The sequence below is a fragment of the Sorex fumeus genome, unplaced genomic scaffold (assembly GCF_029834395.1).
Source record: "Sorex fumeus unplaced genomic scaffold, SorFum_2.1 ptg000061l, whole genome shotgun sequence".
NCBI classification, from domain to species: domain Eukaryota; kingdom Metazoa; phylum Chordata; class Mammalia; order Eulipotyphla; family Soricidae; genus Sorex; species Sorex fumeus.
The window spans coordinates 10,899,571-10,915,519 of record NW_026606118.1 but is presented as its reverse complement, the minus strand read 5'-3'; the positions used below and the strand labels follow the sequence as shown (position 1 = coordinate 10,915,519).

Sequence of the window (15,949 nt, the reverse complement as noted above, 5' to 3'; positions counted from 1 at the left end):
GTTGGCTGCTGGGGTGGGTCCCTTGGGGCGGGGAGGAGGGCTCTTACCCGCCCCACTCTGGGGCACCCTGAGTGAAAATAGCCTGGCACCAAGTCCGGGTATCTGAATAGATGAGGGAATTACTCCAAATTTTGTAGGTGTGCATAAAGAGTGTGCTTCAGTGGGAAAATGATTTCTTAAAACTCAGAAATGAGATATATCGGGGTGAAATTTAATGGTGTTTGTACCTTTTAAATAAATATATACAAAAACATATTAGTGAAATTACTACGTATTCCAGGTGCTTGAGCATGGCCAATTGAAGGTAACAAAGATCTCAGCAACAAAGATCTGCTTCCAAGAGAACTGCGTCATCAACTATTTCCAGACTGATCAGCTCTGTGCTTCCAGCTAGCGGACACTGCTGACAGGAGCCAGATCCTCATCAGAAATGCCTCCCCTTACACGTACTTCCTGATGACCATTCTCTGTTCCGGCCTAATGCAGACACATACTGACTAGCTTCCTTTGGGCGAGACACTGGCGGTAGGCTTTCTGATACACCAACTGTTCCTGAGGTTTGGGCCTTAGTAAGAACCTAATTCACTGACACTGGACCAATGCTGGCTGGGGTAGCCCCAAAGACTCTCCTGACCTCTGACCTGAGAGGGCTGCAGCCACGCCCTCTCCAATAACCAGACTCTCCACCCTGGAGGGAAGGTCTCACTTTCCTTGGCCTTCTCCTCCAACCCAGTGTTCCCACCTTTTAAAAATTTTCCCTGATACCCAATTTTATTTTTAGTTAAAAATTATTTACATTAAAATCCCTGCTCTTGTTAATGGCATGATTTGTGTCTCCTGAATGGGCAACGGCTCACAGTTTTTACACTCCCTTAATGCTTTTACATTTGAAGCCTTTTTCTAAGTTACACATGTAAAAATCAAATATGAAAAATATTTGATCATCAAACGTTATACATAAAACAAAGGACTATTTTCCTTTGATTATTTGTGAAGAGTAAGAAATTTGACAATCATGAATATATTTCTTTTAATACACGGATATACATAAATTACATATTGAAATATGCACATTATTTCTTTGTTCATTCATGTTCAAAAGCACACTTTGCCATAAAAGAATTTTTATGAGCTATAAATGTCTTTGATATATCATATCAACTCACAACTTTTTGGAAATAATGTCCACTAAAGACTCATAATCAGCATATTCCTTCAGTGACTGTACAAGTTCATCCAGCAGGTGTTCTCCTTGCATGAAAGTTTCAAGATCATGAAGAGACTTGTTTATTCTGTGATCTGTGATTCGGTTCTGTGGAAAATTGTATGTTCTTATTTTTTCTGACCTTCCTTTAGTGCCGATCTATAGTTGGAGAGTTGGAGAAAAAAAACAGACGAATTCAGGGCAACTAAGTCCACAGCTGTGATTTCTAGAGATTAAGCTGCTGGTTTATAACTTCAAACATTATTAAAAACTACTTTGGAATCTTCAAATGATTATAATCAAGAAAAAAAATATGATGTTTAAAGATTAGTACCTAACTTTTTAAACCGAATGTGGCCAGAGGTTGAGGTGGGAATCCATGAAAAATCTGGAAACAGTGAAAGACTCCTGAACACATAAATGCAAGAACTAAATACTAATTTAACATCAACCACATAATGAACCCAAGTTGTTTTTGGCAGCTGTGTACTGCATTTTTCAAGAACAAAGGTGTAATCAGTGGCAACAGAATAAGAGGCCTTGGGCTAGAATTTGTATCCTCTGCCACTTCCGTACTCCATGGTTCCATTAAATTTATTTTGACTCTAAACTTCAGTGTCTATAAAATAGACACAAGTACTACAACACAAGGATGATGTTGATGTATATATGCATTACATATATTCAGCCTAGAATAGAGCTGGTGTTTGACAGCTAAACAGATTAAAAAATAGAATTCCTATAAAAGAGTTCCCATTATAAAATCAAATACCGAACAAGATTGCTTTTCAATTTCCTTCCCAAATTCCAAAAGGTCTGAAACGAAAGGGACGTGTCTGTCTCTGTAGAGACTGTGTCACATATGCTCTGCCACTGGGGTCACAGTCCTGGCCCAGGAGTATCTTTAGAAACTTTCCTCAGGGACCAGGGCATGGCTCAGCAGAACAGTGCAGGCTCCACAGGCACGAGGGCCCGAGTTCAGTCCCCAGGACTGAAGCGAAAGGAAGGGGATTATTTTATAGAAATAGGAAATGGGGCAGAACGAGATCAAGGACAGTTTCACAGCCAAGTGTACAGCGGGGCCGGTGACACTGTAACATCTGCTTTCATGCAGTCAGCCTGACTTGTTTCTTGGCACGTACTCCCCAGGCACTACTGGGTTGCCCCCCGGACTCCCTCCAAACATGAAGATTTGTTGTTTTCCTTGAATAAACACATGAGAACAATTTTAATATCTAGATTATCTAAAATACTTTTAGAATACTGGGCTGCAGGGCAGACACGTCGCTTTGCCTTCAAATCCTTTTGGAATTTTGGAACCAAGTTGAAAAGCAACCTATTTAGGTATTTTATAATGGGGGCTCTGTTATAGGCATTCTGATTGGTTATAGCTGAATATCATGAGATAAATTCAGAGTTCTTAAATTTGGAGCCCCACTAAGAAAACAAGGATTCTATCACTGAGCTGCCTCCGAGCCCCTAGAAGCAGTTTAGAAAAATCAGCTTTACCTGGATCTTCCTCGCATTGTATCTTTTACTGGTTTCTTCTTCTAGCTGCATGTTGTATAGTTTTGCACGTAACTTTTTCATGGCCAGCTCTCTATTTTTCAGTTGAGATCTCTCTTGTTGGCATTCAGAAACAATACCTGAATAGCATTATGAGAATTAAAGAGTTTTAATAGAAATATCTTCTTCCTTTTTTGTCAAGGAAAAATTCTTGTCCTTTCATCCTTTTCTTCTTCCTTTAGGAAGTGAAAAAACAGGGTTCTACTATAAAAAGGAAGACAATGCACTGAAGTTTTTCAGTATTATCAACAATTTCAGTTTGAACTGAATTGAGAATTTCCATACTGGAAATATGTAGCACTGTGGCACTGTCCTCCCGTTGTTCATCGATTTGCTTGAGCAGGCACCAGTAACGTCTCCAGTGTGAGACTTCTTGCTACGGTTTTTCACTTATCAAATATGCCACGGGGAGCTTGTCAGTCTCTGCCATGAGGGCAGGATACTCTCGATAGCTAGCAAGGCTCTCGAGAGGGACAGAAGAATTGAACCCGGGTCAGCCGTGTGCAAAGCAAACACCCTACCCACTGTTTTCAGTATTATGAACAATTTAAGTTTGAACTGTAGTATTGGGAATTTCTGTATTGGAAATATGTACATTAAATAATTATTATTTATTTAAATAGTAAGAACTTATGGAATGTGAGTTCTTTGGACATGCCTTAAGTTAGCCACTATAATTTTTAGAGTAGTAGGTACTCACAGAAACATTTAAAAATAAATCTCATTACCAGAGAGAATTACAATATTTCCAGTACATACTATTAAATAAAGTATGATCTTAAAGTTTGAAAGGAGAGCCTCATTCAAAACAAAATTCAAAACATTAATTCAGCACTTTCAATCATTGCCTGAGATGGGTCTTGTTTAAGTGTTCCTTCCTGAATAACTGAGGTTTTTGAGCCACAGGATAAAAACTGCAGTGCTGGGGGCCCGAGCAAAAGTACAGCGGGTAGGGGGTTTGCCTTGCACATGGCTGGATCCAGTTTGATTCCCGGCATCCCATATGATCCCTTAAGCACCGCCAGGAGGAATTCCTGAGTGCAGAGCCAGGATTAACCCCCGAGTATTGCTGGGTGTGACCGAAAAAGGAAAAAAAAAAGTTCTAAAAACTGCAGTGCTACTTGTAAAACACATGCAATAAAGGCTTAACAAACATTCAGATACAGCTCGACGTCTAGAATCAGAAACCTTAGAGATCTGTGAATGGACCCAATGGAAAGAAGCCCCTGAAAGTAACATCAATTTTACATCTAAGTATTTTTTTTGAGTCTAGTAAGAGTTTTATTTCAAGAAATCTGCTTAAGAGAAATATGAAGGGAGAGAAAGACATGTATTCAAGAGGAAAAAAAAATTTTGTTTGGGAGGTTGGGCCTCTACATGTGTTTTTGAGAAGTATAGCAAAGCTTTCACTTTCTCAAGTATATTATTTTTCCAAAAGGCTGATAACCAGTGATAGAATAGCATCATTTTTCCACCTGGGCCTACGTGGGCCCTTGAATGAGACCCCAGAATATTCCAAGAGGGTCATAGGTTAAAAAAGCATACACAGGGGGTGAGGGGAGATGGGTGGGGGTGATCAAGACTAAGGGGCAGAGGGGGAGGGACAGAGGGGTACGCAGGAAGAAAACCAGGTTGGGAGGAGGCCACGGTTGGAGAAAGGCTGAGAAACACTGACAGCACTTTCTGACAGCCTGTCAGTTATCTCATGAAGGGCTGGCTCGCCACTAGTGGGGATTACTAAGTGCAGGTCCAGAAAATCATCTGAAGAAACACACCTTCGCTCTCCAATCACTAATACGGCCTTTGGGGATGCAGAGCCCTCCCTTCTCCCTGTGTTTGATGATCCTGCAGAGTTCAGCTAAGGGTTCTAAATAAATGGACTATTCAATTTCCCTGGGAGTTGTGAACTCCACCGGCTGTTTGGAGCCGGCTGAGCTCCCCAAGTTCCAAGGAGGAAGTGCCCACCTGTGGGAAGGTGGACGATGCGGACAGCACTGTCCGTGGTGTTCACATGCTGGCCCCCAGCGCCGCTGGCTCGCTTGGTATCAATTCTCAGGTCTTTGGGATTGATCACCAGGTTAATCTGTTCATATGAAAAAAAGTGAATAAAAATTACACGAACTAGTCATTTCACGATCAGGATTTTTTTTTTTCTGTTTTTTTGGACAACATCTGTCTGTGCTCAGGGATCACTCCTGGAGGGACTCCGGGGATCTATGGGGTGCAGGGCATTGAACTTGGGGTCAGCAGCACACAAGAGCCCTCCTCTCTCCAGTCCTCTGATCAGGATTTCTGTAAGATTAGGAAGGGACACTGGAGTCCAGGGGTCAAGCATTTGCCTTGCGTGCAGCTGACCGAGGTGGGTTCCAGGCACATCTGGCCTACCGGCACCTCTAGGAATGATCCCTAAAGGAGCCCCGTGTGGCTTAAACCCTCCATCCTCTCCCCAAAGACATAGAAAGAAGAACATATTCTATTTTAGTGGTTCTAGAGCTCAAACTCAGGAACCACATACAGGAGACATGCTCTACTACACGTCAACCTCCAAAGGATGCAAATTTTTTTTAACCAATTTTTCATGAAGGCACTGAGACTTACAAAGGTATTAATAGTTGAGTTTCAGGTATATAATGTTCCGGCACCAGTCCCGCCATCAGGGTCAGTGTCCCGCCAATGACCCCAGGCCGTCGTGGCCTCCGGCCTGCCTCCCTGACACGTTTTTCAGTTTGGTTGCTGTTGTCTTTAATCTCATGTTTTCAGTGTTGTTGGCACTGTGGTCCGGATATATAGATACACTTACCACCCATGTGCCGAGGTCCCTGACCCCTGCCCTGCACCTCCCGTTCACCTCTTTTTATTTCCTGCCTCATTTTCTATCTTACCAGTATATAGACAGGATTCTGGAGAATACAGCGTACTCTGCAATGAACATGGAAACACAGTATTTCCGTTTTATTTTATTCTATTATTTTCTTTTTTTTAAAATTTTTATTAGTGAAACACCATGAGGTATAGTTGTAGACTTACAAATTTTTGTGCTTGGATTTCAATTATACAATTTCTGTTTTAACATGACTAGCTCATGAAGCAAAACTTCTGACAAGAGGCTGCCCTTGTGAGAGCAGGACTCTTCTAACCAATCACAGGAAACAAAACCAGTATTAAAGACAATGCCTTTTTTTAAAAAAATATATTTTTAAATACATTTTTGATTTTTGGGTGACAACCAGCGATGCTTAGGGGTTTCTCCTGGCTCTGCCCTCAGGAATTATTCCTGGCGATGCTTGAGGGACCGTATGGGATGCTGGGGATAGAACCCAGGTCTGCCACATGCCAGGCAAAGGCCCTACCCGCTGTACTATAGCTCTGGCCCCTAAACACAATGTCTTAACCCATCATGTCTGATTGCTTCATAGTTTCTCCTACAGAAAAGCGTGGTGGAGAATAGACAATGCAAGACCAGATCAGGTATGTCCTTCATGATCATATATTACAAAGTCATACTTTTTAGACCGAGATGGTAGATCCTCAAAGACGATTCAGAATATAAGCAAAGGTGCCACTCGGTTCATGGGAGCGCTTTGCGAGGTGCTGTCGGGACCCACCTCCGTAGGCTGGGGCAGTATGGCGACCGTCATGGTGCTGGTGTGGATGCGGCCCTGCTTCTCCGTCTTTGGCACTCTCTGCACTCTGTGGACCCCTCCTTCAAATTTCATGAGCTTATAGGCCTCTGAGCCCCCGATGCTGGCAGACGCATGCCTGACACCTCCTTGAAGATAGTAAGAATATATTTTATTATTCCTGACTGGCCATCCTTCCTACCATCTCCAAATTTACTTTACAAAGCTACAAAAATAATAAGGACATCGATCACAAAATTGAGAGCTGTGTGATACAAAGCATTTTAATAGCATCGCATTTGTTGGCGACTGTCAGACAAGGAACACTGATGGTGTTAATGAACGGCTCCAACAAGGCTAAAAGACAATTTTTAAAAGACAACTGCAGGGCTTTCACAGCCCTGTTCAAAATTTGTGTCCACACAATTGAGTTGCTGTTGATGATGGTGCTGTGTGTGTGTGTGGGGAGTTTGAAAGGGAGGGGTGTTTGGATCATCGGGGTGGAGGGCGTGGGAACACTGGTGGTGGGTATGGTGTTACAATTATGTGCATGAAAAAATCATTACCAATATTATAAACCATAAAGTCACAATTAAAAAAACAAACTAGTGTGTAATCCAACCCTTTTGCAAGGACACGTGTAAATTTATATAAATGACTGAATCTGAACCTTACAAATTAAATGGTTTACTGACCTATTTCACTGGGAAAATACTCCAGGGTTTCAAAGTGCCACCTTTTAAATGCAGCATATTGCTGATACATATCAAACATCTCCGCTGTGAACAGCATCGCCTCCTGGCCTCCGACTCCTGCTGTGACCTCCAGGATCAAATCATTTTCATCTGTTTCTTCAGAGGGAACCAAAAGTAAGATAATCTGTAAATACAAAAATATCGCCCACTCCTATAATAAATTATCTAAAGTTTAAAAAGCTCAATGATTAGACGTAGGGTTTCATTTTTAAAATTTTTGCTTGTTTGGGGGTCATGTTCAGAGAGCTTACTCCTGGCTCTGCACTCAAGAATTTTCTCTTTGAGGTGCTCAAGAGACCATACAGGGTGCCAGGGATCAAGCCCAGGTTGGATGCAAGCAAGTCAAATGCCCTACCCAGGGCGCTATAGTTCTGGTCCCTAGATCAGGATTTTTTTTTTCCTTTTCCTTCTTCTTTTTTTTTTTTTTTTTATTGAATCACTGTGGGAAAGGTTACAAAGCTTTCAGGTTTAGGTCTCAGTCATGCAAATATCAAACACATTTCCCTTTACCAACACTTATTTTTTACCATGAAGAACCCCAATAAAACCCCACCCCCGACCCCTCCCAGTCCCTGTGAGGCAGATGAATTCTAGTTAACACTCTATCTGCCTAGATCAGGATTTTAAACAGTTCATTTAAACTTGTGCTATGCAAACAATATTGCCAATACTGTTCAACCATCTGTATAAACTGGAACTATGTTGTTTAACTCCCCTGCCCCCCAATTCAATAGTACCGTAAAACAGGCCATAAGATTCTGCTAATAATTACAGGATTTGGGGTAGGAAACAGTATAGCAGGTAGGCTACGTGACTTGCAGGCGGACCAGGGTTTGATCCCTGGCTCCTCAAAAGGTTGCCTAAGCCTCTCAAGGAATGACTCCTAAGCACAGAGCCAGGAGTAAGCCCTGAGCACCACTAGGTGTGCCACCCTCCACCCTTCCCCCAGAATAAACACTTACAGGCTTTTATCCCCCATGTGTTTATGTTCCCCATTAAGTTTATAATTAAGGGCTATGAGTAGGATAATTACATACAGAATACAAATTTAACTCTTTGGAAATTTACAGTTTAGTTAATCAGGGTAAAGGCAGAGATTACTTTTGTTTTTTGCTGGTTTTTTTTTTTATACATATAAAATAGAACCTTGAAGAAGAGGCACAAAAACTTAAACTCCTGTGCTTGGGTATACTCTAACAGTATTTTCAGTATTTTACACGTTAGCATACACTCATGAAGGAGGCACAGAAAAAGGTCTTTTTAAGCTAACTTAAATAAAAATGGGCACTCTGCTAAGCACTTTACATGCTCTCATTCTTAAAACCGTCTCAGGTAGGTACCAATAACAGTCCCACCTTAAAATGCAAATACGAAGTTTCAATAAGTTGTGTAATCTAGTTGCCCAGTATCATGACTAGAAAATGTAAATTTAGATTTTGAAGTCCCACTCTATGTGGGCCTGAGGCAATGCTCGTTACAGAGTCTTCGTCTGTACAGAGAGCACCTTCTCCTTCTATCTTGAACAAATGTCAGGATTTACATGATTACCAGGCAATGAGTAGAGATCGTCAATAAAAATATCTATTATACATATACACACAAGAAAAAAATACTAGAAGAGAAAGAACTGTATTTTTCACTCGAGTGGAACTTTCCTTCAATTGTAATTAGCGGCAGAAACATGTCATTTCAGTAAATTCCACATTTGGCTGGAGAAGAGAATCTCTCAATTAAGCACCCTATTTCCATGTTACTTCCCTGCCTTAGAGTATTTTCATTCAGACTGCAGAGATGACTGCTGTAAATCCTTAAGCTCTGCTTTACAGAACTAGCCGAGTGGTTCTAAGTTCACATATTGATTATTCTCCGGCTAAACTCCAATATGTTCCCCTGAGACTCTCCTAGGACAGAAACCAAATGGACACAATTCCATTATGAAAGTCCTGAGGGTTTGGCACAAGAGTGCCAGAGAGAAGGAGGTAAAGACCATTCCTTCCTTCTCCTGGAGAGCTTAAGACAGGATGGAGCCCATCATCTCCCCATCATCACCTCGTGGACCCCCCACCTACAACACTCTTAAAATCTGAGTGAAGGAAGGCCAGGGAGGGCTCAGTTACCAAGGAATCCTGCCCTGGATTTACTTACCCTGGTGCAGTGTGAAAAAGTGTGTGCACCCCTCCCCCCACTTCCCGCCCCACCCCCACCCCCCAACACACACACACACCACAGCAGTGACAAACACAAAATAAGAAAGAGGGGAGATGCCACAGCAGCACTTCACTGCTTTCTGGTACAAACTCTAAAGTGCCAGGGTGGCTGGGATGCTGCATGCAGGGCTGGAGAATGAAGCCACACGCTTTCCGGGCTCTTCCACCCCAGTGACAGCCCTGAGTTGGACAAGCTCTCCGGGATGATGCGAACAGCACCGCAAGGAACTAGGCTTTTGCCTGATTTAAAAACCTGTTCATGGTTGGGGCTGGAGCAACAGCACAGCAGGTAGGGTGTTTGCCTTACACATGGATGACCCAGGTTCGATTCCCAGCATCCCATATGGTCCCCCAAGCACTGCCAGAAGTAATTCCTGAATGCAGAGCTAGGAGTAACTCCTGTGCATCGCCGGTGTGACCCAAAAAGGGAAAAAAAAGAAAGACCTGTTCATGGGGGCCAGAGCGATAATACAACAGGTAGGGCATTTGCCTTATATGCAGCTGACCCAGGTTTGATCCCCGGCATCCCATTTAGTCCCCCAAGCACCGCCAGGAGTAATTCCTAAGTGCAGATCCAAGAGTAATCCCTGAGCGTTGCTGGGTGTGACCCCAAAAGTGAAATAAATAAATAAATTGAAAATAAAACAATTAAAACCTGGTCAGAATTCCAAATGATAACAAGCTGGTTAGTTTTTCGTTTTCACAAACCTCTAATACAGCGCATTAAAAGCAATGGTGCAACAAATACCATACCTGCTGCTTCAACTGAGTTATTTCTTTCTGACAAGAAGTAATTTCACTCTCTGCAAGTTTCCTTATATCTTCATTTTCATCTAAGGGGGGAAAAAGGCAGCAGGTAAAGTTTTCCTATTTAAAAAATGGCAACAGAATACAAGGTCCTATTCTTTACTGCTGCTACAACTGAATAGAAAAATAAGTTTTTTCTCATCCCTTTAATAATCACAATCAATTAACATTTTAGATATAATTTCATATAATACTTTTCATAAAGCTGCATCCTAAAAATCTTCCTTCTGATGAAAGAGCAAAATTTTGGGGAAGGAATCTCTAGTAAAGAATAATTATCAGGGCTGGGGATATAGTACAGCGGTGAAGGCACAAGTCTTGCATCCAGCTGACCCTGGTTCAGTCCCTGCCAGGAGTGATCCCTGAGCACAGACACAAGAATAAACTCAATTACTGCTCAAAAAAAAAAGAAAATTATAAAAAAAAGTAAAGTTTGAGAGTTTGAGATCATTCAACTTTTCTAAAATTCTACCTCCATGAAATACTCATGTTAACGAATGTCCATATAATTTTCTAGCTTGAACCCATATTCTCCAACCTCCCCAGGCTAGTCTGCGGTAAGAACCAGTGGGTCAGTGTAGGCCTGGTGCTGGTCTGCAGGTATACAAAGGGTAATACATGAAAGCATGAGTCTAGCTACAAAGAACAGAAGAAGAACAGAAGGTTCCACATAAATACTGTATGAGGAAGAAAAAATTTTTCATGATAGTATCTCATTAATAAAAGCATCCAATCAAATGTTTAAGCTGCCTAATGCTTATACGTTTATGGAAATTCTGGTCTCTTGATTTCTCATTTTGTTCTTTAGGCCGTCCTCAGTGCTCTCTTATGAACAGCACAGCCTTTCTAACGGAGGAGCAACTTTTAGCTACAATAAATCACGCTTTTGAACCATCAGACTCTTAGACTTTATCCGTTTGAATACTTGTTCATTTAAGATCCAACCAAAACCCAAGACATTGTGATTAAGTATTAAAATAGCAGCATCATCTTCAAGGTCTTCTGTTTGTTTGGGGGATGGGAAGGATTCACTTAATGAGAGCAAATGCAAGACTGTCACAAGTAGGTACAGGAAATTGTGGAAAGAATTTGATATAGAAGAAATTTTGCCAAGAATTTGATATAGAAGAAATCTTGTGAAACACACAATGTATTAAATTAGGAAAAAAGCCCCCCTAAGATCTTGAGCTCTAGTTCAAAGAACTACTGAGGTTCTCAGGTCAACACACCTAGAAAGTAAAACGAACAGTTTGAAATGTATGATCTCCAAACGCCTTTCGATTCTGAAATCCACGGCCAAGAAGACTCAACTGGAAACTAGAAGTAGCTTGCTTTAAGTACATTTTCTCTATCCTAGTATTAGGCCAAACAGTATCATTTCAAGAGAGACTCAACATTAGAAAATACATTTTAAAACATTGTCTTTTAACCAGGTATGTTTTATACTCAGGGCACAGCTTTCTTAATTCTGACCAACGACGTTACCAGTAACCGACAGAACATGAAACTGAACTGTGCGGCTCCAGAGCACTGTTTCTAGCCACCCCCAAGGGTGAAAAATCATGTAAATGGATGGGGTCATGCCATGAGACTAGAGGTGGGAGGGCTCACAGGTAGGAAATCAAGTCTGAGGGAGCCAGGGTCAGAGAAAAGTCGAGCATCAGTGTCAGGGAGGATCTGGGGCAGAGGTTCTCGAATCCTGTTGGTTTAGTGGTGAGCACTGCTGCTTTTCAAATGTCTTTACTTGAACTGTCCTTGAGCGGGCCCAGTAACGTCTCCATCGGAGACTTTGTTGTTACTGTGTTTGGCATATTGAATACACCACGGGTAGCTTGCCAGGCTCTGCTGTGCGGGCGACATACTCCTGGTAGCTTGCCGGGCTCTTCAAGAGGGACGGAGGAATCGAACTCGGGTGGCCATGTTGGCTGCGTGCAAGGCAAATGCCCTACAGCTGTGCTATCGCTCCAGCCCCCTGTCCTCTTTTCAGGAAATTATTCAGCAACCCACTGACGGACCTACTTTAGGATGAACAGAAAAATACCCCCCAACCGCACCTGAGACAACTACCCCGACAAAAGGGGGCATTCACTCACGTTCGGAAACGCTGGTTTAGACTGAGGATTTACTTCAGTCTAAAGTGCTAGGTTTTAAATGGGCACTGGTGGAGGGATGAGTACTTGATCACTGTTAACTGAAACCCAAGCACAAAAATTTGAAAGTCTACAACTGTACCTCATGGTGTTTCACTAATAAAAATTAAAAAAAAAAAAAAAACAGGAAAAACAAACAAATAAATAAATAAATAAATCTCTCATTGGTACCATTGACCGACATGTATGTGGAGCCGCTACCACATGCCTGTTTGCCCACAATGTTCATTTTCCTCATCACAAAACAGTCCTTTGCTTTTTAAAGTGAACAATCCCTTGCTGCCACCCTTTGTTCTCCACCCAAATGTCTGGAGATAAAATGTCACCTTTATTCTATCTCTTGCTGATTCTCACTGTTTTCCCAAGTTATACTGCATTCTGTACTATGAACTCTTATTACTTAAAACACCCACAACTGAATTACCAAATCTGAAGATTTCAATGTGAGCCCTTTCCAAGTCAGGTATCAGTAATCCTTACTTGGAAGTAATTTCTTTTAATTGGTTTCTGCAGGGGTGGAGAAACAGTCCAGTGTAAACCCCCATCCCACTACGCCCAAAAGAATTATTTTCTAAAGCTTCATTTATCTTGTTCAGGCGTATTCTTTTTTGATCTTGTATAGCTTTCTCCTCTGCCTGTTCCGCAAATATTTCTAACTTTGTCGGTGTGATATTTATTTCTACTGTCTTCCTGAGTAGTCTCCTCTACCTCCAGGACTTAATCTACCAATTGCATTCAGAATTCTGATGATTATTCAGCTTCCATTTTACCTCTAGGCCAGTCACTCTCCAACCCTCTCCTCTACACAATTTATCTAAATATCTTCCTTATAGGTACTACTAGTTCAATATCGCTATTAAATGTAGCACTCGTCTTTTTCCCTCTAAATTTGACGAAAAATTTTGGTGGTGGTGGATTTCTGTTTTGGGGGCCATACCTGGAAGTGCTTGGGGGAATCATATATGGTGCCAGGGATGGAACTTGGGTCTACCATATGCAAAACAAGCACATTACCCGCTGTACTGTCACTCTGGCCCGAAATCTGATGGAACATTTATATTCTTCACTCTACCACTTGGGCTGGAGCAATAGCACAGTGGGTAGGGCGCTTGCCTTGCACGCAGCCAACCCGGGCCAATCCTGGTTCGATTCCTCTGCCCCTCTCAGAGAGCCCAGCAGGCTACCAAGAGTATCTCGCAAAGCCTGGCAAGCTACCCGTGATGTATTCGATATGTCAGACACAGTAAAAACAAGTCTCACACTGGAGACATTACTGGGCCCGCTCAAGCAAATCGATGAACAACGGGAGGACAGTGCTACGGTGCTACAATGCACTCTACCACTCATGCCTTGAAGACTGCAGCTTGACTGTTTTTAGAAACATGTTTTTCCACCCTTTCAGTGACAGCCGCCAGATTCTAACTACAGTTATTGGGATGACCCGTGTCACACCCTTGTCAACACTGCTTCATCAACTGTTTCCCTCCTCACCAGCCTTTCAGCCAGGTCTTTGGAAAATACTCCCATTACCTTTAACCCTACCCCAACGTGGATGCCACATTATTATCTCTTTTTAAGAAGTTGACCATTTTGTTTTAAAGAATGGACTAACTTCTCATGGTCTACAGAAACAAATTCATGTACTCCCTCTCAAGTTTTTAACTGTCTTTCTGATTTCAAGTTTCTGGTACACATTAAAATCCCACACCTTCTCTGCCTTTGGTCCTTATTTTCTCTCCCCACTGTTTACTTTTTATCTGCTGGGTCACTTCTCTGGCTTCAATGCCCTTCTCCTGATAGCCCTCAAGGTCATTTAAATGCCAGGCTTGGTTTTATAATACACTCTACTCTTCAGGGAAGAAATTAAAACCGAATAATCCACCTACTTGTATTTTTGCTTGCCCAAAATCTCTATTCCCCACTAGACTGCCAGGTCATAAAAAAGCACCTGTATTATTTTTTTTTTTCTTTAGATTTTTGGGCCACACTTAAGGATGCACAGGGGTCCCTCCCGGCAGTGCTAGGGTGGGTGGGGGGCATATGTGGTGCTGGGAATCAAAGGCCCCTGGGATAAGAGTACAACTCCCCACTGTACTATCTCTCTGGCCCTCCTTTCCTCTTAAATCACAAAAGACCCGTCACCCCTCGCCTACCGCTTTCTACAGTCCTCTCACTGAGAACTGCCTTCTCAAACGCCCGCAAACAAAGTTTTCCCAGAAAACTAATCCCAGTCATTCCTCCCCCGTCTATAAAGCTTCTTTTCTGCCTGCAGGACAAAAAAGAATTTTAGATTTGATTCTTTTTATCGCCCCTTTCCCCTCAATCTCTTCTTAGAAAATATGCCTCCCGCACGGGGTGTGATGTCAGTGCAATCCAAACTCCCTCCCTTGGCAAGCCCTGGAACCCACATAATTCTGCACGGGATGATGCAGGTGCTTCCGTGGCACGAGGCCAACGGTATCCACCCACATCTCCTTGTCTGTCAAGGCCTCCCCGCCCCCCAGAGTATGCCTTGTTCTCTTAAGACACCGCTTCACAGCGGGCAGGCCGACCCGGGTTCGATTCCCAGCATCCCATCTGGTCCCCCGAGCACCGCCAGGAAGTAATTCCGGAGCGCATGGGCCAGGAGTAAACCCTGATCATCGCCGGGTGTGACCCCAAAAGCAAAAATAATAATAGTAAATAAAAAAAGAACAACGCTTTTCCCTTCTCAGCAGCTGTGACCTCTCCAGGGCCTTGGGATCCAAAGGGTGCCCCATGCATCAACTGCAGCTTGGCTGGCCCCGGGGGGGCGGGGCGGGATGGAAGGTGTGTGTGGGGGGGAAATGCAGGTCCCCAATTCCAAGGCGCCCGAACCTCTTGGGCCAACGAGCTGAAAAACAAAACAATACAAAACAAAACAAAAACGCTTCCAGCTAGGTCTCCGATTCTGCGCCTGCACACCGCGTCACTGCCGCCGAGGGTGTCTTTGTGCCAATCACGCTGCCCCTTTTTTTGGGGGGGGAGGGGCACGGATTGGAGCGCGAGTGAGCTGCCAGAGCTCAGGCAAAGCTTACGTACGCCTCGCCCTGGACCCCCGGCTGCCCCGGGCCCGGCTCTGGCCCTTACCCTGCAGCAAGGGCTCGGTCTCCCGCAGCTCCTGCTCCTTGTCCCGCAGCATCTGGGCCGCGGCTCCCAGCTCGGCCTCCCCGGCCTGGCGCTCCAGGAAAGCCCGCAGGGGCCCGCCGCGCGCGAACAGCTCCTCCAGCTGCGGGCTGCCGCTGCTCCGGTGCCGGCGGGCCGGGCCGGGGGGTCGCCGGGCCCAAAGACAGCGGGCGGCGCTCAGCAGAAGCCGGGCGCGCATCCTCACGGCCGCCGCTCTGCCCGGAAGCCGCCCCGAGCCGGAAGTTCCGGGGACAGCGTGTTCTCGCGACCTCGCGTTCTCGCGACATCGCGCAGAGCTGGGAAACTGGGACAGCGGACGGAGCCCCGCCCCCGCGCACGCGCTGGATTCTTTTTTTTTAAAGGGCCTCCCGGATCCCGCCTCTAGGCGGTAACTTCCGGCCAGGCATTGAGACGCCACGTTTGTCACCGAGGCGGAAGTGGGTGGGCGGGGCGGCAGGTGAGAGGCTGGCGAGTCCAGGGGGTCTTCCTAGGCACC

The 15,949-nt window shown here is 43.9% G+C and overlaps 1 protein-coding gene across 4 annotated transcripts; it reads right to left on the bottom strand.

Moving 5' to 3' along the window:
• Positions 1 to 116: 116 nt before the first annotated feature.
• Positions 117 to 15,683, bottom strand: MTRF1L (mitochondrial translation release factor 1 like). Of its 4 annotated transcripts, XM_056126113.1 has the most exons (7): positions 15,418 to 15,683; positions 10,106 to 10,185; positions 7,086 to 7,269; positions 6,376 to 6,539; positions 4,736 to 4,853; positions 2,714 to 2,850; positions 117 to 1,363 (listed from the first exon to the last, which is right to left on the bottom strand). In XM_056126113.1, exons 1-7 carry the CDS (start codon positions 15,650 to 15,652, stop codon positions 1,163 to 1,165), a joined length of 1,119 nt encoding a protein of 372 aa, XP_055982088.1. In that variant the 5' UTR covers positions 15,653 to 15,683; the 3' UTR covers positions 117 to 1,162. The 4 variants fall into 4 exon arrangements, with proteins under 4 accessions (XP_055982088.1, XP_055982090.1, XP_055982089.1 ...); XM_056126115.1 differs by lacking the exon at positions 15,418 to 15,683 and having other exon boundaries at positions 1,001 to 1,363; positions 7,086 to 7,241; XM_056126114.1 differs by lacking the exon at positions 117 to 1,363 and having other exon boundaries at positions 2,719 to 2,946.
• Positions 15,684 to 15,949: the final 266 nt, after the last annotated feature.